The 23,380-nt window shown below is 39.7% G+C and overlaps 1 protein-coding gene across 1 annotated transcript in view; it reads right to left on the bottom strand.

Moving 5' to 3' along the window:
• CC1H1orf87 (chromosome C1 C1orf87 homolog) overlaps window positions 1-23,380 on the bottom strand; it is an 85,678-nt gene that overhangs the window by 56,183 nt on the left and 6,115 nt on the right. Inside the window, 1 exon segment of the mRNA XM_025912684.2 lies at window positions 10,039-10,273. Within this exon segment, the coding sequence (XP_025768469.1) occupies window positions 10,039-10,273 (235 nt within the window).

Genomic DNA, 23,380 nt, shown 5'->3' on the forward strand with positions numbered 1-23,380 from the left:
TGTTTCTGACTTCAAGGGTTGCCAGAGTATCTGTAAAATCTCCAGTTCTACAGGTTTCTCTCATTTGTTTTACTTTGAATCAGAAAATAGTGCTTGTGGCTAACACACAGTGGATTTGGGGCATAACACCAGTATTGTGACATTTACCTAGAAGAATTGTTACAAATGAAGCACAGAAGTTTAACACAGATTTAGGGGCACCTGGGTGGCTCCATCAGTTGAACGTCTCTGACTCTTGAGTTTGGCTCAGGTCATGATCTAATGACCATGAGACTGAATCCCATTTTGGGATTCTTTCTCCCTCTCCCTCTCGCTCTGCTCCTACCCCACTCATTCTCTCCCTCTCTCTCTCTCTGTCTCTCACTCTCTCTCAAAATAAATAAACTTAAAAACATTAACACAGATTTAGTAATTCTTCTTGGGGTCTGGGGAGTGTGAATAAGACTTTTAAAAAATATTGGTTATTAAAAAAACTATTTTAAAGTGGTTATATTGTGATGGGGAGCCTGGGTGGCTCAGTCGGTTGAACGTCTTTGACTTCAGCTCAGGTCATGACCTCTCGCTGTTCCAGAGTTTAAAACCAGCATAGGGCCCTGTGCTGACAGCTCAGAGCCTGGAGCCTGTTTCAGATTCTGTGTCTTCCTCTCTCTCTCCACCTCTCCCCTGCTTGTGCTCTGTCTCTCTCTCTCTCTGTCTCTAAAATAAATAAACATTAAAAAATTAAAAATAAATAAAGTGGTTATATTGTGGAATCCATGAACAGCCTTCTCCAAGACAAGTGAACACAACGAATTGTCTTCATATTGCGCAATGCATAGCTGGGGCTTGAGAGGAAATCTGCAGAGACAGCATCTAATGCAGATTTGAAAAGTTCTGATTCTTCAACATTTGAGACCAAGGTGTTGATGTGCTCCAGAAAGCTGTTAAATGGCTCAAAAAGAGATGCTAGTGATAATAAATACAATCATGAGAAAGATGGATATAAAAAGCTTGACAGGATTTCTTAAGAAATGCAGAACTGAAAAAAAAAGCATTTCCAAATTAATAAATTTAACATGTGATTTTTATACCTGAAGTCAATACAATAAGTATTAGCATTAATCATTTGAGTATTTTATTTATATTTACAAATATAAACATATATATTCATAAATATAAACATTTATATTTTCTTTACATGTTAACTTGTAATTATAGAACACTTCAAACACAGGCACATGTGGTAAGGATAGTATAATAGAACTCCATATACTCGTCACCAGGCTGTAATTATCAACGGAAATGCTTGTTTTATTCATACCCACATCACCTGCCACCAGAAATGAAGTAAATAAACCACAGATGGGCTATTATTTCATCCACATTTTTTTTTTTTTTTAAGCACGTATCTATAAAGCAGTGGTTTTCAAAGCGTGGTCCCTGGGCCAGAAACCTCAGCATCACCTAGAAACACGTTAGGAATGTGAATTCTTGACACCCACCCTAGACCCACTGAATGAGAATTTCAGGGCTTGGGGTCCAGAAATATGTGTTTTAGTAAGCCCTCCAGTACTTCTAACACATGCCAAAGTTTGGGAACTTCTGCCTTAAGAGTAACAAATTTTTGAAAATATAACTACAATCCCATTATAATACTTTTAAAAGCAGTAATTTCTTAACCTCTTCAAATATCCAGTCAGTTGTTGAAAATCCCCCAATTATCTGATACATCGTATTTTTCAGTTTAATTCAAAACAAGAACCAGATAAGATCCATATATTGTAATTGGTTTAAATCTTTTACATCTTTTTAAATTTCTAGTTCTTCCTATTCCCTTCACTGCCCCACCCCCGCCTTTTTTTTCCTGCCGTTTTTTTTTTTTTTTCCCCTTGTAATTGATGTGCTGAAGAAGCTGTGTTGTGTGCCCTATAAAGTTTTCCACAGTCTGGATTTGGTTGCTTGTATTTCTGTGCAAGGTTTAACCAACCGTCCCATCTCTATCTTGTAAAATAGTTAGAACCAGGGTCTTGATCTTATTCAAGTTCAGTTGTTTCAGCAAGATCCTTTCACAGGTGATACATTGTCCCATGCAAACAAATGCTGTCAGATTGTCTTTCTTTTTATAGGTACTGATAAGCTCATTGCTTTACTCCATTTCTTTTCCATTAGGGTTTCATAAATGGTAATATTCTTATCCTATTATTAGCTCTCATTTATTAATATGAATGCTTCTTTACAGAGAAACTGTCTTCATTAACTATTATCTAAAATACAGTTTGTGTACCTGGGTGGCTCAGACCTCTGCAAACTGACAGTGTGGAGCCTGCTAGGGGTTCGCTCGCTCCCTCTCTCTCTGCCCCTACCCTGCTTGCTCTCTCTCTCTCTCTCAAAATAAACTTAAAAAAAAATACAGTTTGTATAGAAAAGGCAAACAATAAATGCTTCTATTATTCACCAATTTAAAAAATAGTCTGTTCCCTAGCGTTCTTCCCAGGTGACCAATGAGTTTTTTTTTTTTTTAATCACTATAAGGTTATAGATTTAAGCATATACAATGCATTTAAATCCATTAAAATTACTTTTATTGATAGCCAAAATGTCCCACTTTTGACTACTGGAAGCCTTTAATATTTTCTTCTTCTTCCTCTTCCTCTTCCTCCTCCTCCTCCTCCTCCTCTTCTTCTTCTTCTTCTTCTTCTTCTTCTTCTTCTTCTTCTTCTTCTTCTTTTTCTTTTAGTGAGAGCCATTTTAAGTTAGATTCCAAACCTTTTTTTTAACAAGTCTCGGAAAATGTTTGGTATCTCCATTGCTTCTGGTGTAAGTAGACATTCCAGGCTCAAAGCTGGGATCATTGTCAGATCCAGTGTGAAGATTTTGCCCATTTTTTCTTCCAAGAGTTTTATAGTTTTGGATCTTATACTTAAGCCATGGATCCATTTTGAGTTAATTTTTATATATGGTGTTAGGTGAAGGTCCAGCTACATACTTTTGCATGTGGACATTCCAGTTTTCCTAGTGCCATTTCTTGAAAAGACCATCTTTTCCCCATTGGATCATCTTGGAACCCTTGTTAAAAAAGTCATTTGACCATATATGTGAGGGTTTATTTTGGACACCCTATGCTAATCCATTATTCTAATGTCTGTCTTTATGCCAGTACAATAGTGTTTCGATTACCACACGCTTGTATACCTTCCTTCTCAGGATTGCTTTGGACGTCAGGGTCCCTGGAGATTCAATATGAATTTTAGGTTGGATTTTTCTATTTCTTCAAAAAAATGTCAGTGGGATTTTGATAGCGATTCACAATGTTAACTTTTTTTCTATACAAGAACAGCATACCTTTTCATTGTTCAAATCTACTCTTGTGTCTTTTAGGAGAGTTTTTTATTTTTTCTCATAAAGGTTTGGACATTTCTTGTTAAGTTTGACTAGGCATTTGGTTTATTTACTTATTTACTTAATATAGGTATGCTTTTATTTGTAATTATAAATGCTGCCTTCCATTTTGTGTCCTAACTAGCTTTTGTTTATAATATATGAAGGCCACTGATTTGTGTATGTGGATGATATAATTCTGTTTTGTCACATTCTCCTAGTGTTTTAGTAGTTTCTTCATTAGCTGTTTTCAAATTTTATGTGTGTAATTGTATCATTTGACAATAGTTCTTCCTCTTTCCAATTATTCTGTCTGTAATTGCTTTCTTTTTAAAAATTACATTGGCCAATACCTCCAATTTTATATTAAAAACCAATGGAAATAATAGATATGCTTGATTTCTTTCAGACTCTAATGTGAAAGCCTCTGGTGTTTGTCTAGTAAACAAATGTTGGATGTTGGCTTTGGGTAATATATAGAGAGAGGCATTTTGGAAACAAAAGTGAATAAGAAAATTTTTATTCTCAGGGAATTTACAGACTCATGGAAGGAGACAAGGAAGCCTATGTTTTTATTTATATTAAAAAAAGTATTCATTTACTTATAAGGTTTATTTGCAAGAAATTTTACCATAAATGATGTGTTTATGAGAGGCATTATAGTGTAGTACATGCATTTTTCTCAATGTTGCCCTTGAGGGGGCAAAAAATTCTAAAATATTATAATGGTTTCTAGCACTCAAAAGCTCAACTCTACTCAACAAAGTAGTATTTCTTGGCATTTAATCCCATTCTCTTTAGGGAGAGTTTTATTTTTCTCCTGAGGAGTGGGGTCCAATAATGAAAGAGAGATTTAGACAGGTATAGGGGATCCAGACTACTTGGGTTCACATCCTAGATCCACCAATACTCAACTGGTTGTATGAGCTTTGGCAAATTACTTTATGTCACTCACTGTGTCTCAGTTTTCTCACCTATAAAATAGAGATGTGAGCACCTACTTCATACCATTGTTTTTTAATTTTTTTGATTATTTTTCTTTAGTGTAACTGACACACAAGTTTACATTAGAGGAAACAACCCATTTTAATAGCATAGCAACATCTGCCAGAGGGGTATGCACAGACTGATTTACAAGTACCTTACAAAAGGCATTTACCACAATCTTGGTGATCAGACAGCGATGCTTCTTAGTGGAGTTGATATCTCAGTAAGTTGAGACCCTAGTGTAACTAGAGGTTACATGGAGAGAATTTCATATAAAAGGAATAGCATGGACAAGGCATAGAAGACAAAATGGAACACAACTCTATCTGGGAAATAGAGATTGTTTATGGAAAGGTGGGCATGTGAGAGAAGTAGAGAGAACAGAAGTGAGTTGGAGTGGCCATCAAGGACTTTGCATTTTACACTAGGGCAAAGGGGATTAAACAGTGGTTTTAAGTCTTTTAAGTAGTGGCCACACTTGAGTGCTTCTGAAGTTCTTCCTAAAAGAGGCAAAATATATACCCTTGCCCCAGTTGTGTTGTGCTTTGCCATGTGGTTTATCTTGGCCAGTGGGGCAGATGTTCGTGGATAATGATGTGGAAATATTGGGGTTCAGAGGCAACAGCCAAGAAAGAATGCTTCAGACATCTTTGGTGCAAAAAGGTGGTTTTATTAAAGCACAGGGACAAGACCCATGGGCAGAAGAGCTGCACTGGGGTTGTAATGGGTGACTGATTATATACTTTCAAGTTGGGAGGGGGTTAGGGATAGCATAAGTCTCCAAGGAATTTTGGAAGCAAGGTTTCTAGGACCTTGAAAGAGCCAGCTATTGTTAGGATAAGGTCATTTGTTACTGTCTAATAAAACCTTAATCATAATTATGTGGAATAAAGGCAAAAAGGAAATGTAGATAATATCAAATTTCCTTAGAACCTGCAGCCCATTGACAAATACTTGAGGCTGGCAGAGTAAAACATTCCTCCAGGAATTCCCAACTGTTTTAATATTGATACTTTCCTTGAGGGAAAAATAGCCTTAGCTTGACAATAAGTAGGCCTCCAGTATCCCATGTGTCTTCTTTAGCATATTAAAATGCTTTTGTAGGGGCACCTGGGTGGCTCTGTCAGTTAAGCTTCCAACTTTGGCTCATGATCTCACAGTTTGTGAGTTCGAGCCCTGTGTTGGGCTCTGTGCTGACAGCTCAGAGCCTGGAGCCTGCTTCGGCTCTGCCCCTACCTCACTTGTGCTCTGTCTCTCTCTGTCTCTCAAAAATAAATAAATGTAAAAAAAAAATTTTTTTTAATGCTTTTGGAAACTTCCCTCTGTCTTTACCTCCCCCAGCTCCCAAGTAAACAATCAACTATTCCTCACAATCCCAGGGCAGGTCTTTCTGCCCATGTGTCCTATCCCTGTGCTTTAAGAAAACCACCTTTTTTGCACCAAAGACATCCTAGGAATTTTTTTCTTGGGTTGGCTCCAGAGCCCCAACATTTGCACATCAATAAGATCCTTCAGATGTATATCAGTGAGCTTTATGCTTAGAGGATGATTGCAAACATATATTTGGGGGTAGAGATAAAGGGAGTTTCCAAAGGAATTTTTTTTTTTATGTTAAAGGAAACCTACAGGATCCTGGAGGTCAGGATAATGTTAAGCTAAGATCACTTTTTGCCCTCAGCAAAGAGTTAACATTGAGGCAGTTGAATTCCCAGAGGAATGTCACTCTGCCTGTCTCACAGACTTGTCAATGGGCTAAGTTGCAAGGAAATTTAATTTTTTCTTCTGCCTTTGTTTCCCACATCAGATATGACACAAGCAAAGACTTAATACGTACTTGTGGTAGAGTCTGTTGTCTTGAAACATTTCCATTCCTATAAGAAGAACGTGCCTTGAGGAGCCTACTGGGTTCAGAACAGTAAGAAAAACCCAGAGCAGACCTGAACTAAATCTATCATTTGCAGCCAAGCCTAGAAAAGTCTAAATAAAGAAAGCAAAAGCTGTCTTAGCTCACATCTGCAGATGTGAGCATGTATGATTCTTTTTATAAACCACTGAGTATTGGGGTGATTTGTCACACAGCAGTATTATTACAGTAGCTGACCAATACAGAGAGAGAAGCATAGAAAAGGACAGCCAGTTTGGAGATAATTAAAATCAACTTGCTGAGGTACAATGGTGGTCTGACTAGGATGATGGCAGAGGAAGCAGAAATAAGAAGGCATTTTTGAGAGACATAAAGGGTTAGGATTTAAAGGGCTCAGTGATACTAGATTCAGGGAGAGAGAGAAGGAAAGCATGCCCAGGTTTCTTGCTGATATAACCGGCTAAGATGGGAGTCTACTCTGTGAGACACAGACCACAGAAAAAGAGCAGGATCAAAGGTTCTGTGTTGAACATGATGAATCTACCAATGCACGGCCAAGTGGAAATGTCCTTGACCTCTGTCTCTTCATCTACAAAATGAGGATAGCATCATGTGCCTCCACCTACCTCTCAGGGTACTGTGGAGAACAAATAAGATAAAACACACAAAAGCACTTTGAAAAGAACACATTACCGATCAACTATGATAATTATTAAAATTAAAGCACTCACACTTTTCATTTTCATGCTGCCAGATGCAAAAAAACACGCTCTAATTTTATTTTTGAAACCGTGCTACTGAGTTTGTAGCTAGTCACACATTCTTTTTTATTTTCTGAGAGAAGGCAGAGCTGATGCTTCTGAGAAATAATACAAACAGTATTTGTATTTTCAAAGACACATAAGGAACAGAATTTGGAGAAAAAGGATTCTAAGGCTACTGTTAAGAAGAGCCAGGCTCTTGACTTGTAAAGCCTCAAACTAATCACTAAAGCTCTCTGGGCCCCTCGTTCTTCATTTCGGAAGTGGAGATTTGTACTTGCTGATTTCTAAGATATCTTACTGTTCGCAGATACATGAAACGATGAGCTCTCATAGCATTTTCAGCTTTACTTACCTCCTACTAACTAATGATACTCTTCAAACTTGATCTGTAATGTAGAAAAGAGTTTCACACTTGCCTGTCCTCACCCACGTTAGCTCAGTCTTTATCAGCAACTTTTCTTTTGGAGCAAATTCAGGCGGTCCAGATTGCCTGTTACATCCCAGGCAGGAAAGCTTATTTTCATCTATGTGTGAGAGAGAAGGATCTAGAAGGAGTTCTGATTGGTTTACTTCTTTCACTGCAGCAGAATTCCATTTACCACTTAGTCAAGGTGGTAATGAGGGTCTCTTTACCAGGCAACTGTGGCTGCCATCTGGCAGGCCAGCATCATAGACTCGGCAGACAGAACCAATTAGTCAGAACCCACACCTCCCAGGAGGCCTTGCTGTATTTGGTGGCTGGGTGTTAGCCCTGCTGAGTCTCCCACAAGAAACCTCATTGAGTTCTGGGAGGGGAGGAGCAAATCATCCCCCTCTAGCACTACAGAGCTAGCAAAGAATCCGCATCTTGGAGGTCCAAGAACAGCTTATTCAGTAAACATTCTGGCCATGATAATGGCTACTGCGGAATCTGTTCCATGAATGGGCTGCTTGATGTGGTAGAGGGAGTGTCAAGAAACCCATTTCCATTTATAAGAGAAAAACTAGAAATGACTTAAATGCCCATCAGTAAGGGATTAGTTAAATGAGCCATGTTATATCCATACAAAGGAATGAATACAGTTGGTGGTGATTAGGAACCTAGGACTTGGGCTTCAATTGTGGCTCTGTCCCTTCTCAGCCTCAGGACCTGGGCAAGGCACTTGACTTCCTTGTTTTTCAGTTCCTTCCTGTACGGGCTGAAGAGAGTAAGAGTTCCTACCTCATTGGGTGCTTGGGAGTACTAAGTTAGTTAATACATGTACAGAACTTAGAATGGTGCCCGGCACATAATAAATGATATTTAAGTGCTTGTTCTGAGTATGATTCTCATAGAACCATTCAAGATGATGCTTAGGAAGAATTTTTTGAAGCCAGGGTGAAAATTCTTAATATGAAATGAATTGAGCAGGATCACAAGGAGTAAATACATAATGATTCTCATTCTGTATCTATGCACAGAGAAAAAAAGAAAGAAATATGTTATTATTTTTCTTTGGTTGAGTTTTCTTATATTCTCCATCTGCCAAAATTGTACATGAGTATGCAGTACTTTATAATTAGAAAGATGATTTGAAAAAAAGAGAGAGAAGAAACCCTGGATAAACATCTTCTCTCTACACTTACGAGCCTCTTCAACTTTTCTGAGCCTCAGTTTTGTTTTCCTTCCCTTTTTGAGGTAGGCTTCATGCCCAGCATGGAGCCCAACACAAGGCTTGAACTCATGACCCTGAGATCATGGCAGGAACTTAGATCAAGAGTCAGATGCTTAACTGACTGAACCACTCAGGTGCCCCTCTGAGCCTTAGTTTTATCATCTATACCATAGTGATAGAGAAAACACTGGTACCTACCTCAAGGGGTTAATTCCAAATAGCAAATGATATAATTTATTTGAAAGCAACCAGTCAATAATAAAGTGTTTTATGACATGATATTATTACCAAGGTTATCCTTGGGGAGTAACAATAAATACATTAATGCCAGAGTCAAAATTATGTAAAAACTCAGAGGTCGTTAGAAGTTCACAATAGGTCACTTCACCTCTGCAGATGCACTATATCCTGCTGCAACCAGGCCCTGAATTCAAGGACTACTTATAAGACAGCCGAAAGAACACATTAATTGGGGATTAAGAGGCACCATTTCCAGCGTAGGTTGTGCCACTGACATTCTGGGCAAGTCACTGTTCTTTTGGGACCTATGTTCAACTAGACCTTGCAGAATATGGTCTGAGGTCCACTGGTGGGCCATTAACCACTCTAAATTATAAGCTTCACAGAGTTCTTACGAGGAAAAGATCACAAATCTATAGGCTTTTATTTTCTCAGATGACTAAAGACTAGCTAGGATCTAAGTGATTTAGTAAGGGCTATTAAAATTATAAACTAAAAATAGTTATGTTAGAGTTTACTGCAGACTCGAATTCAGTATTCTACTGAAATATTTGGCTGTCACTTAATGCTTGGCGTCACTGCAAAACTCCTACTCTATGTATCCGTCTAAATGCAATTTCAGCAATTTTTGGAAGTGGTACTTTGTTATCAATGAGTCATTAGTTTTGTCTTGATTTGGATCCAGTTTCCAATTGCTGCTATTCTTGCTTTTTAATTACAAATTACTAATCATATGGATTCATCATTATCAAGTTAGTGTGTTGTGAATTGTTTGGTTGATTCTTAACAGAGTGCAGAGATATATATTTCTATCAAGATGGTTTTGGCTGATAATTTTTCGATATACAGTTCTGGTCGCATTGGATTTTGAAAATAAATGACCTCTTCTTGTAATGTTAGACAGACCTTTCCCCCTGAGCACATCCCAGGGTTGCATGTACATTTACATGTATCACTATATGATTATCACTGATTTAGCTGCAGGTAGAGTAGGTTGGCCAATTCACTTGGTGGTCAACCAGAATGCAATATACAAAATGATCTCAAATTTATTTTCTGATTTAAAAAATGAATTCCAAGTCCCTCCTATGCAAAATATATTAATTACCATTAGTACAAGGGTGTGTGGTATGAACCTAATTTGAATTTTCCTAGTCAATTACCAAAAGAAGCTTGGGTTTTTGTCACTCACTTTGCCATCCAGAAATCTGCCTGTGAGTGCTCCTGTGAGGAATTTCTGGTTGTTCTCTGGGCTCTGGTTGTTCTCTTGGTGCTTGTTTTCTTCCTCATCATCTGGGTCATGGTTGATTTGATGATCAGTAGGATTAGTAGGAACTGGGGAGTCTCTGCTCATCTGTCTTGCACTACCAATCATGGATTTCTGGAGTACTGTTTGAATTTCTGCCTTCAAGTTCTCATTTTCCTTGCTGTGAAGAAACAGTTTTGCACTTTGTTACTCACAGGGCAGACTCTGAATACACTAGGCTGGCATAAGAAATAGAGGGTGTTACTCTGGTGGTGTGAACAGTGGTAACTCAGCACGGTGGAATGAAGGAGGAGACGTTGGTTACTGTGTATGGATCATTTAGCTAGAGAGACTATGCTATCCTGTGGCTTCTTTTCTTCTCAAGAGTCCTCCATTTAAATTTAATATTAAATAGGGAAAAGAAAAGGAAAAACCAACTGTAGGAATGATTCAAAGAAATGCAAATAATAAACAAACTAAAAAAAAAAAAAAGAGTCTACCTTGTTTACCAACTGAAGACTCACAAATCAAAGCAATTATAAGACATCATTTTGAATTTAGAAAACTTCATAAATAAGAAAGTCAAATGCCAACGTCCATATAAATAGATATAATTAATATATTGGGTGACCTGACAAAATGTATGAAGGCTCAGTCAGGAAGGCGCAATGCTTTAACCTACTAAATCAATATTTAAAATTGTGTATTATGGAAAAGAATGCAAAAGCAGAAAAATTTTAAATTCTAAGTATTTAGTAATAGGTGAATATGTTGAATATATCATTCTATGTTCATATGATAGAATTTATAAAGCCATGAAAATAGTTAGGAATCGTCTTAATGACACAAGAAAATGTCCAGTTATACAAATAAGTGAAAACTATAATTATCTCAACTATGTAAAATGCATGTACATAATATATGTGTTTATGTGTGAGAGTACCTAGTACATCTAAAAAGAAACATGCCAGAAATAAACAGTAAGTGTCTGTGGGTAGCAGAATTCAGAATATTCCTAACAATTTATTTTATGATATTACAATATTATTTTATAATCAGGAAAAGTCAATTTCTATATAGCTATAGAAGGCACACTAAATTCCAACTGTTAGTATTGATACAATGCAAAGGATCCATTTTAAATCATGACATCATCGGAGCATAAAACAATCACTCCGTTACTTGTTGATTTGATAAAGCCAAACAAAGCACAGGCAATGATTTGAATGTATGTATGCTTTTTATAGAAATCCTCTTGGTTGAGGTAGCATGAGAAGGAAAGAAGGCCTGATAAAGAACTCAGAGGAACACCTACATTTACAAAGAGCAGAAGAGCCCTACAAGGAGACTTAGAAGAAATTCTCAGTAAGGCAGGAGGGAAACCAGGGAGTGTGGGGCTTGGAAACAAAGTGAAAAGGATGTTTCCAGAAAGAGGGCATAGTCAACAGTGTCAGGGGCTCCTGAGAAAGGTGAGTTCTGAAAAGTGTCCATTGTTTTAAGCCATAAGGACACCGGCAGGAATCTTGACAAAGGAGCTTCTGTGAGGTAATGGCGATGGATGCTGGGCTGAAGTAGGCTGGGGAAAGAAGGGGGCAAGAAACCAAATCCCAGAGGCATAAAGACCTCTGCAAAGAAGTTTGGCTGCAAGAGGGGAGAGAGATGGATTGGTAACTGGAATGCAATGAGGGTTTCAGATTGGGCTTTGTTGTTATCATGTTGAAGGATAGTGGACACATTAACACAATTAAATGTCAATGGTGCCAACTGAGCCAGAGGGAAAGAGAGGATGTCATTGAAGAAATATGATGAACCCCAACAAAGTGAGGTGGGGTGTCATTGAGAGAACAGAGGTAGAAATGAAACCTCAGGGTAGGATAGTAGGGAGATAGGTGAGGATGTAGACAAATTTATTTATACATTGGGTGACAGCTTGACTTTTCTCTTTGATATATAAGGTATGCTTCCCTGTTGGCTCTCAAGGGGGAAGTGCTAGGGAAGGAAGTCTGAACTAAGGGCAGATGGCTTGAGGCAGCTGCTATGAAAAGTGGAAAAGAGCTGGTCAGAACAAGAAGAAAGGTTGGCTTGGTACAACCAAGTAGCCATGAAGGTTGGAGACCACAATTTTGTGGCTTCGGGCTGAGAGGGGGCATACCCTTCTCTAGGATTGCCTAGGAGTCCTTGTGGAGATGGGAGAAGGAGAGATGGGCGCGTTCAGGGCTGGGATTTTCCAGACGGGTGCAGTCAAATGACAACAGAGCAAGGCGGGAAAGTGAGGACAAAGGTGTATATTTAACAAATAATTCTTGCAGTGAAAGAAGACATAGAGCATATGATCCCTGACCTCAAGAAATTTCATTTCATTTGGCTGTCCAAAAATAACACAAAGAGTAAAGTTAACCACAGGTAAAAACCTGCTTCCAGAAATTAGATCGATAGCTTCTAGGTAGTGGTTACCTTTTTAGGGAGGTGTAGAGCCCAGAAGGGAATACCAAAGGCTTCTGTGGTATCTGTATTATTCAATTTTTTTTGGTTTTGGTTTTGTCTTTTACCTTGGCACTTGTTACAAGGGTTTAACCCATTTGCGAAAATTTGGTGAGACTATATATATGACATGTGCATTTTTATGTGTGTATATATAATAGATAGATACATTATATTTCCATAACCTGTTCAAAGAAATTAGTATAAAATTTACATAAATATGAAACATACTTAATTAGCATATAAATCAATGTCAAGTGAATATTACAGAGAATCAGTGCTATTTGAAGTTCGTAAGAGAGACGAATAACTAGGATTTGCAATGGTTGCAAAAATAATATTACTGAGCGGGGCGCCTGGGTGGCTCAGTCGGTTAGGCGGCTGACTTCGGCTCAGGTCATGATCTCGCAGTCTGTGAGTTCGAGCCCAGCGTCGGGCTCTGTGCTGACAGCTTGGAGCCTGGAGCCTGTTTTGGATTCTGTGTCTCCCTCTCTCTGACCCTCCCCCGTTCATGCTCTGTCTCTCTCTGTCTCAAAAATAAATAAACGTTAAAAAAAAATTAAAAAAAAATATTACTGAGCGTTTAACTACATGACAGTCCCATTAGAGCCATTCACATACACTAGGTAGTTAATCTTGAGATTAACCCTATAGGTAGGTGCTTATATTATTTTCGTTGTTAGGATGAAGGAATTCAGTCTCAGAGAGTTGATGTGATTTGTCTCATTGTACACAGCTTTTCAATAGTGGAACCGGAATTTAAACCTAAATCTGCCTGATGACCCCTGAGTGCCTACTGCCCATAGAGTCAGGAGAGAATCCATGAAAGTTTACATTTTGTGAGGAGTACAGAGTAGAGGAGGAGGAAGTGCAGATTTGAAGGCAAGAATGGGTTTGGGGCAGAGAGTTAACTCCACTGGCTAAAGGCAAGGGAGATAAATCATCTTTTCGTTAATCACCTTCAAAATCCTTTTGTGGGCAGTTTCGGGACAGAATTGCCTGAGAAATGTGAAATGTATCTGCCTGTCTGTTAAAACAGTCACAGTAGATGTAAAACCAAAAATAACCTGTTAAATCTGTTCAAAGTAAAAGCTGTTTAAAAAAAAAAAACAACATACATAGCACTTTAAAATTATCACGAAAATGACTCCCCAGCTGAGAAACGGCATGTGCCTGTTGTTAGCACAAACAATTCGTCAACACACATCGGTTGTTAGGCTGTTCACAAACGCACAGTTCTTTCTTCGAGGCTTGTGTGCTATCTACCTGCAGAACTGAAAATAGAAATTTGCCATTTGAAGAGGAGGAAAAAAATGCCATCGACACGATCTTGGAAACAAGGCACGACTGGCTTCTTCATGTGTACTTCTGACCTCGGCTGCAGCTCTCAGGGACGCCGTGAAGAGTTTAGTGCCATCCTGCAACTAGAGCAATTAGGATTACTGCATTGCTGGGTGATAAAGAAATGAGGCAAACGCTGTTCAGTTGTTCCCTCTGTCACACTGGGCTCTTCCTGCAAATCAGCCCTTTAGGGCACCGTCTACTAGAGCTCAGAGTTTCAGGGTTAGAAAGAAACATTGCAGGGGCTTCTGGGAGCATCGACTGTCCAAAGCAGTGTAGAGACTTCCCATTGGCCCACCTCCGGTATAACTCCAACTCACCAGATCTCACATTTGATTTGGATTACACCCCTGCCGAGAACATCAAATCTCAAATGGAGGACCCAGGGGGGCTCAGGGAAAAGGTCACCAGATGCCATCTTAAAGGTCTGCCAGCCTTGGCAGAGACTCGGTGCCACCAGCTTCCAACTGTGCGCCATCTAACAGGCCTCCAACCCTCTGGAGAAGACAGTCCTGAGTGTGCCAAGGCAGTGAATGGGGATCCAATTTCAGTAAATGAAAGCATGTTCTTATTTGGAAGTAATAGTAGATAAGCAACACAACCAGACTTTCCTTTTTTAAAAAGACAACAACAAAATAAAAATATGAAATGGGACTGGGGAGGGGAGTGTAGCTGAAAATCTCACCAAACTCCACGGGGAAGCTGAATTGTGAAGCCTGTGCTAATGTGGCAAATGTTATTGTGATGAAGTGTGAGGGGTTTTTTATTTTTTCTTCTTCGTCTTTTTTTTTTTTTTTAATGCCAGAGAGCCATACCATGTATTATTATGATAGAAATTAAACCTTCAGAAAGATTTTTAAAGTACTTTGACTCCTAAACCTATGCCCAAATCATTGCTTCATCATTGGAATTCTATGAACTAACATTCTAAATGCTTCCATGAGTCAAGCTGCCATGTATAAATTTACATAAATCCTTCCATGTTATCTTAACCATCCTGAAGAGTGGGTATTTTATCACCATTGTGCAGATGAAAAACTCAACGATCAGAGAGGTTCAGTACATTCTGCAAGGCCACCTTGCAGGTAGAGACCTAGGATTCATTCCCAGGTCTGTGTGGCTCTAAAACACACGCCCCTTCCTCTACATTACTCCTCAATTTTCTACCAACAATATACAAACTGTTTTAAGCAACAGGATTTTTATTCTTTTAACAAGTTAATAAAAAGGAACATCTATCAAGGCATCTCGTCCATCTTCCCAGCTAGACTTATGTCCCTCCACAGAACCCTTAAGTGGCTGACGTTCCGCTGTGGTTCGTAAACTTCCCAGGGGCAAGGAATTCATTATATCCCCAGAGTTATTCCCAAAGTATTCCATTTCTTTCTTCACAACATTGAACCAAACTCTGACATCAATGAAATTAACCAAAGTTGATTTCTCACGGCAGAGTAAAATAAAAGGGTTACTTTAGATGCAAAATGAGCAACCAATCCAATCCGCTCTTACTCTTTGGCGTGATGTACTTTTGGCTTATAGAAAATGATAGCCCAGCACACCTTCCTCTTCTGCATCTTTCTTCTGTCACTTATATGCAGTTGTACAGCATGACATACACATTTACACCGTGGATGTTTTCTTCTATTTGAATTGTCTTTCAGCTATGCACTACTATTTGATTAATGTTGTATTGGGCATCCAATGGGCTGTATGGTCTTTCAATTTTGTGAAAAACTGTGTGATAACAGAAAAAATAGAGTTATGTAAAAAGGAGATCATAGAGCAATTTCACACCAAACCGGCTTAAGGAGGATGGGAATGATTCCATGAAGGTATTGACTGAGAGGAAGAGGCTAGAAAGCAACCAAAAACATTTGGGGTCTGAGAAATTGCAATCTGGGAGACACAGAGTGGACCAAAATTGATAGTGTGCTCCAATTCCAAGCAGGGAGTACAGGTTTATAAAGGCAAAACCCACAAGATTGTATAGCTTGTTTTGAAGGAATTATAATTGGTGCTGACAGAGCGAGACTAATATGTAAGTGGCTGTTTACTTAACAGATACTACATTTTACCTATTTCAGTCCAGAGTAGAAGAGTATGCTCCAGAAGGTGGTGGAGTTGCAATTTTCAAGCTGTAATTGACTAAAATCAGCAGTCCCTGGTGTTCCAGAAATTGAAACAGGAGACTGCGCAGAGGCCTGGTTTCCTTAATATCCACCCCTCCCTGTTTTCAGTCATTCTCTTTGCAATGCTTACTTTGCTTTGGAATCTTCTTCCACAAAGGAACTGACAAATAAAATGTAGTTGAAAGAGGAGATAGGAGGTGGGAAAATATTCCAGAAAGGATGAAGGGCTCATACTTGGAGACAATGACAGTGGTTTCTAACCTTTGAACCTCAGACCACCTGAGGTGGGTCATAATCCTGCAGGATGCTGGATAATAAAACACAACTTGGATCACTCTGAACTCAGTGAATTGGAATTTCTCAAAACAGGACAAGAAAATATGTATTCTTTGCAAACATGTCACATGATTCCTATGTACACTGAAGTTTAAGAAACAACAGTGTAGAGAATGAAAAAGAGGGGTGTCCGGGTGGCTCAGTTGGTTAAGCGTCCGACTTCGGCTCAGGTCATGATCTCATGGTTCGTGAGTTCGAGCCCCGTGTCGGGCTCTGGGCTGACAGCTCAGAGCCCGGAGCCCGCTTCAGATTCTGTGTCTCCCTCTGTCTGCCCCTCTGCTGCTTGCACTCTGTCTCTCACATTGTCTCAAAAATAAATAAACATTTAAAAAAAATTAAAAAAAGTCTTTTCCATAATTGTGCAAAATTAATCCTTAATCACAAGCAGTATAATGTAGTGGTTAAGAACATGAACTATCTGTCCTATGGACCTGATTCTGAATTCTAGACCCAGATGTCAATGGACTTTGGCAAGTTACTTCACATCTCTGATTTCCAGTGTCTCATCTGTGAGATTAGAAAAATAATCCTTATCAATATAAGATGTACAAATTATGTACCACTGAGCCTGGATCTCAGTCAGCCCTTGACAAATGGTAATTTTATGTTAGTCCTAGAGTAGAGTGCTATCTCCTTTATAAACACCTCCTTCATCACCCAAGTACAGAGAGATGCTCTTCTTTCCTGTGGACCCTCAGAACTTTCTTTACTGGTAAACTAAAGTTCAAAAGATCAAAGTTTCATAGTACATAAGAACTGAGGAAAATTTATTTCGATAGGTAAAAAGAGAAACAGTCCAGGGGCGCCTGGGTGGCTCAGTCCGTTGAGCATCCGACTTCGGCTCAGGTCATGATCTCACGGTTCATGGGTTCGAGCCCCGCATCGGGCTCTGTGCTGACAGCTCAGAATCTGGATCCTGCTTCGGATTCTGTGTCTCCCTCTCTCTCTGCTGCTCCCCCGCTCACACTCTGTCAATCTCTCTCTCAAAAAATAAACATAAAAAAGAATGTTTTTAAAAAGAGAGATAGTCCATATAGTCCATCTCATCGCCTTGTAATTGACTAGAAACAGTGAATCCAAGTTCTAGAAATCACCTACTTTAAACAAACAAAGGAGATTAATTAGTATTAAAATCTGCTCTGATAAAGCATAATTGTTCAGAATCACTTTCCTTAATTTTACAGAAGAAAAAAAAAAAAAAAACAAAAAACGAAATATTGAGTCATCACAATGTCCTCAGGTGGATTATACCCAGGAGTTTTGCAGACTGCGCCGTTTTTAAATCTTTGAGCCAGCCTTTATCAGCTGGAAATTTAACGTCCTTTGCACTTGCGTTCTAGTCTGTTTTGCTTTTGCAAGTCTAAGCAAAATGACAGTGCAAAACTGGCTTGCCTTTTCTCCAATTATCTCAGTGCTTTAAGGCACAGTTTCTGAGCCAGGACTTCTGTCCATACTGTGAGAGAATGCAGCACAAACCATCTCTCTCTGGACCAACCCCCAGGTACATCCACGTGGTCTATGGGAATGAGGAGTAATAATTATTGCTATGTTATTTTGTTTAATTAGGTTGAACTAAATCAGGGGTATCAGGAGATCATGGATTTAAAAAGTGTACTAGAGGAAAGGAGGAGAGGATTTTTAGGGCCGTGGAAATACTCTGTAATGACGGATACATGTTATTATACATTTGTCCAAACCCTTAGAATGTACAACAGCGAGAGTGAACCGCATTGCAAACTACAGACTTCAGGTGATTATGTTGTGTAAATGTGAGCTCATCAACTGTAACAAATGTATCACTCTCGTGGGGGACATAGATAATGGAGGAGGCTATGTATATGTATATGTGTGGGCAGAGGGTGCATGTGGTATCTCTGTATCTTCCTCTCAATTTTTCTGTGAATCACATTGCTCAAAAAAAAAAAAAAAACATTAAGGTCTAAAAAAAGTTTACTACACAAATATAAACCTGTGCTTTCTCAAAATTATAAGCAGTTAAACTAAATGTGGCAAGGTGCTATAGTATCTCTTTATAGAACATTTCCACATACATACAGGAACTTTTGTTTTGTTTTTTTTGTTGTTTTTTGTTTGTTTGCTTTTAATGTTTATTTATTTTTGAGAGAGAGAATGTGAGCAGGGAAGGGGCAGAGAGAGAGAGGGAGACACAGAATCTGAAGCAGGCTCCAGGCTCTGAGCTGTCAGCACAGAGCCTGATGTGGGTGAGCCCATGAACCATGAGATCATGACCTGAGACTAAGTGCGACCCTTGACCGACTGAGCCACTCAGGTGCCCTCCCCTTTTTTTTAATGTTTAAATTTTGTTTTGCTTTCAAACCAAACTAGGATTTTACAATTTTGTAATCTTTTAAAAGAATTTACAGTCCATAATATAATGCAGGTATCTTTACACATTGATAGTTATGTCTCCATGAGAACATTTAAAATATCTAAACAGTATTTCATTGCACGGATATACAATTTATTTAACTAGTCCTATTTTGTTGAACATTTACTATTCCCCGTTTTTGACTAATTTAAACATTGCTGCCCTACTGGACACGTTCCTATGCCTCCAGTTCCTTGCCTCCTTCCTCAAGCCAGGAAGCTGATCTGTGTGGACTAATGATCTGCTCTGATGCCTTCTGATTCTGGCTGGTTTCGGCCAGTGGGTGGCCCTGGCAGGAGATGACTCTTTCTCCGCAATGTTGCCTTAAGTTCCTTGTGTTTCTTGCCCAGAGGGCACTACATTTCTCCAGGTGGCCTGAGCTGCAGAGTGCTCCCCAGAAGCATTCCCCTCTTCTCATCTCTGCAGACTGAGGACGGCTCATAGCTTTGCCTCAGCTAGCCTGTGGTACCTGCGCAACACCTTGACTCTTAGAAACGAAACCCTTCTGGAATCATGCTAATTTGAATTTACATAATCTGTTTCCTGTGGGACCCAGCCTTAGACATTATTATGTAAATTTAAAAAGGCAAACCATCTATCCATCTATAATTGTTTCTACAGAGTTGATTGATAGAGATTTTATGCCAAAGTACATGCACTTTTAAGGCTTTTGATATGTGTACTTAAAAACCAATAGCTTAGGGGCGCCTGGGTGGCTCAGTCGGTTGAGCGTCAGACTTCGGCTCAGGTCATGATCTCGCGGTCCGTGGGTTCTGGCCCCGCATCAGGCTCTGTGCTGACAGCTCAGAGCCTGGAGCCTGTTTCAGATTCTGTGTGTCTCCCTCTTTCTCTGACCCTCCCCTGTTCATGCTCTCTCTCTGTCTCATAAATAAATGTTAAAAAAAATTAAAAAAAAAAAAAACCAATAGCTTATGAGTATTCTTTTTTTTGAAATCTTTGTTAACCCTGGATATTTCCCTTATAAAGTCATTTCTAGTTTTATTGGTAAAAATAATGTCTCGTTGCTGTTTAAATTTTTTTCATTGCCACTCAGATTGAATCTCCCCCACACCCATCACACACATATCTAGTGTTCATTTTTTTCAGTGCTTATTTATTTTGAGAGAGAAAGAGAGAGAGAGAGCTTGAAGCAGGCTCCATGCTGCCAGCACAGAGCCCACAGTGGGGCTCAGTCCATGAGGTCATGACCTGAGTTGAAATCAAGTTGGTCGCTTCACCGACTGAGCCACTCAGGCACCCCTGTAGGTGTTCATGTTTATTTCTTCTTTGTGAATGGCCGATCTCGATCTTTTGCTAGTTTATGAAACTCACCTGCTTGTCCTTTTCCTACTGATTTTCAAGAGCTCTTTATACAGCAAGAAGAAAAATTTTCCCGTTCATATATGTTATAAATAGTGTCCTTCTGTGTTTGCCTTTTACTTTTTATTCTGTTTTTTGAAATATAGATTTTTCAAATGGTAAAGTAATAACTTTTACCTCATAGTCTCACTATTTAGGATAGATAGACACCTATTTTTTTTATAACATTTATTTGGCATTTATTCACATAATGCCGTACACTCTTACTTAAGGTTTTTGTTTGTTTTTTAAGAGAGAGAAAAAGAACATGAGTACGAATGGGGGAGGGGCAGAGAGAGAGAGGGAGAGAGACAATCTTGAGCAGTCTCCATGCTCAGCAAGGAGTCTGTCTCAGGGATCGATCCTCTGACCCTGGGATCGTGACCTGAGCTGAAATCAAGAGTCGTACACTCAACTGACTGAGCCACCCGGGTGCCCCCTTACTTATGGTTTTATGCCTATGTCTAAAATAGTATCTCATGCTTCTTTATATGCCTTACAGTGCCAACAACAATAATAATAATAACAGTAATAATAAACCACCAATTGTAGGAGATTAATAAACAGCTTAATGTAGTAAAAAGGCATAAGAGAAGTATGATTTTAACATATTACCCGATCACTTTGAACTTGTGAAAATGGACATAAACGTGTACCCTCTGATGTTGCTCTGTTTTAAGGAAAGATGGGAGTCTGTGGGTACTAAGATTTTATGTAGATTATATGGCAAGAAAAGCGATAAACAAAGATATCAGTTATTTCTCTAAAGAAAAAAAAGAATAAGCAGGGTACTTGAATTCTTAAATTATAGGTTTTATCTAGTTAATTGGTCACTGCTACAATCTCCTGCGTGGATTACCATGATGACTCCCTAAATGGTCTCTCTCTTTTTACTCACATCCCTTCTAATTTATCCTCCACGCGGCAGCCAGAACCATCCCATAGAAAGTATACATTTGACTGTGACTTCTGCTGCTCATAATATTCCAAGGGCTTCCCATTCTACATAGAACAAATCCTAAGTTCCTACCATGGCCCACAGGTGCCATGATCTGAGCCCTGCTCTGACCTCATTTTCTACCCCCTCTCCCCTTGTTCACTCTGCTACACCAACATTGGCTTCCTTGGTCCTCCCTAAACATGCCACAAGGCTTTCTAGGGGCTGTTCCCTCTGCCCACAATGCTCTTTCCTTGGGTATTTGCCTGGTTTACTCTCTGTGCAGATCTGGGGAGGCACCAGGAGCATGGAGAACACCTGCAGAGTCACTTGGTACAGGCTGAACCTCATAGACAGAAAAGCAGCAGCTACGTGGGTGCCCTGGTCTCTGGGTGCTGTGCTTCTGAAAAACCGTATCCTCTCACTTTTTACGAAGTGAGCATGAGGTGGCCTTGCACAAAAAAAAAAAATCTGCTTAGGCTCCAGGTGGTCAGTTTAGGTGCTGTTTGTAGCAGGTGCGGGGAAAGCCAGATGTCTAACATTGGAGAACTTGGACCTTGTGGGAAGTTGCAGCCAGCCTCTTCTTCTGAGGCACGAGCAGGAAGAAGAAACCAAAACTTCTAGTTTTATGGAAAGTTGGAATCTGGTGAGCCACACGCACCAGTATTAAGTTGGGCCAGTCTTGGCCAGCTCACTGTTAAGTAACCATGGATAATTCTTATTGGATAATTCTGGCTCTTGTCTCAGTTCAAATGCCATTTGTTAACGAAGCCTTGTGGGAACACTCTCTGTGACTTGATATACTGTTATGATCCCCCTCTATTTTTCCTCATTTGAACAGTCATTCTTCATATGTTTGCTATATGTCCCCCATCATTAGAATTTTAGGTATACTGCTGTATTCCCTAGACTTGGCACTCAGCAGGTGCTCAATTAATGTTTGTGGAAAGGAGATTGATGGAACTCCACCTATGCACTGATTTCTAAAGCTTTCAACATTAGCACTTTTAAAAAGTTCAACAAAGCAAAAAACAATGTATAAACATGAAGGGCTCTGAGGGATCAAAAAATGACAGAATATGGGCTCCAGGATAATCATGTGGGGAAATACCAAAACTTTCTTCTTTCTAGGCTACAAGTATCAACACACATTATTACCATTTTTGCTATCCTTTCCTGTAAAAATCTGCAGCCAGCCTCCCTGTGTTTAAGAATGCCATACTAACAGCAGTGCAACTATGGAAGGAAGTGCTTTGGGTCATTGATTCTTGGCATTGGAAGGAACTGTAGAGGCCAGCTTTATTCACTGGAAGCATCTATACTCACAGGCATTTCTTGAAATGAACCCAATTCCTCTTTTATTTAATGACTTAATCCCCAGGTTTTATAAATGTTCCCCTAGGCCACGTTTCACACCCTAGGTTTTCCATCATGCACTGCCTTCAGCGGCCACACTCTTAGCATGCCAGGGTCCCTCCTAAAACGTGGCCTGCAGAAGCACAGTGCTGTACAGGTGGCATATCCTGTTCTGAATCCACTGGGCCTCGCACATCCCACTCTGTGGATACTCTCCGCTCGTGCTGAGCTCAAACCCAAGGGTAGAGGGGAAAACATTCCATTTTCTCCTCTCCTCTCTACTACCACCACAGACTTCTGGTCACCAAACGTGTATGGGTTTCCCCACGCCAAGCAATTCAACCCCAGCTGGGTATCTCTACGAACCAGTTCAGTTGTGACGGTATCTACCTAGAGTCAGCACAGACCCTATGGGGTAAGCGTTCATTCCCACAAGACTGCCCCACCCTCTTCAGACATCAGTCACAAGTCCAGGGTGTTTTTGATAGACCCACTATAAATCAGGGTTCTTACATCCCCCTCCTCAGGTTTGAGTAATTTGCTGGAGCAGCTCACACAACTCAGGACAACAGTTTATTTAACCAGACTATTTATTGATTATAAAAGGATATAACTCAAGAACAGCCAAATGGAGGAGATGCACAGGGCAAGGTATGTGGGAAGGAGCGTGGAACATCATCTGTATCCTGTCCAGGCACACCACCCTCCCAGCACTTTGATGTGTTCAGCAACCTGGAAACTGTCTGACTTCCATACTTGTGAGATTTTTAGGGAGGCTTCATCACCTAGTTATGCTCAATCATTAAGTCAATCTCCAGCCCCTCTCCCCCTTCCCCAAAGATGGAGGGTAGGGCTGAAAGTTCTGTTCTTAATCACGGCTTGGTCTTTCTGGTGACCAGCCTCCACCCTGAAACTGTCCAGAGGCCCACTGAGAGTATCCTCATGGAAACAGAGACACCA

This window comes from Puma concolor, chromosome C1, assembly GCF_028749965.1.
Source record: "Puma concolor isolate L17-30 chromosome C1, mPumCon1.1.hap2, whole genome shotgun sequence".
In the NCBI taxonomy this organism is placed as follows: Eukaryota; Metazoa; Chordata; class Mammalia; order Carnivora; family Felidae; genus Puma; species Puma concolor.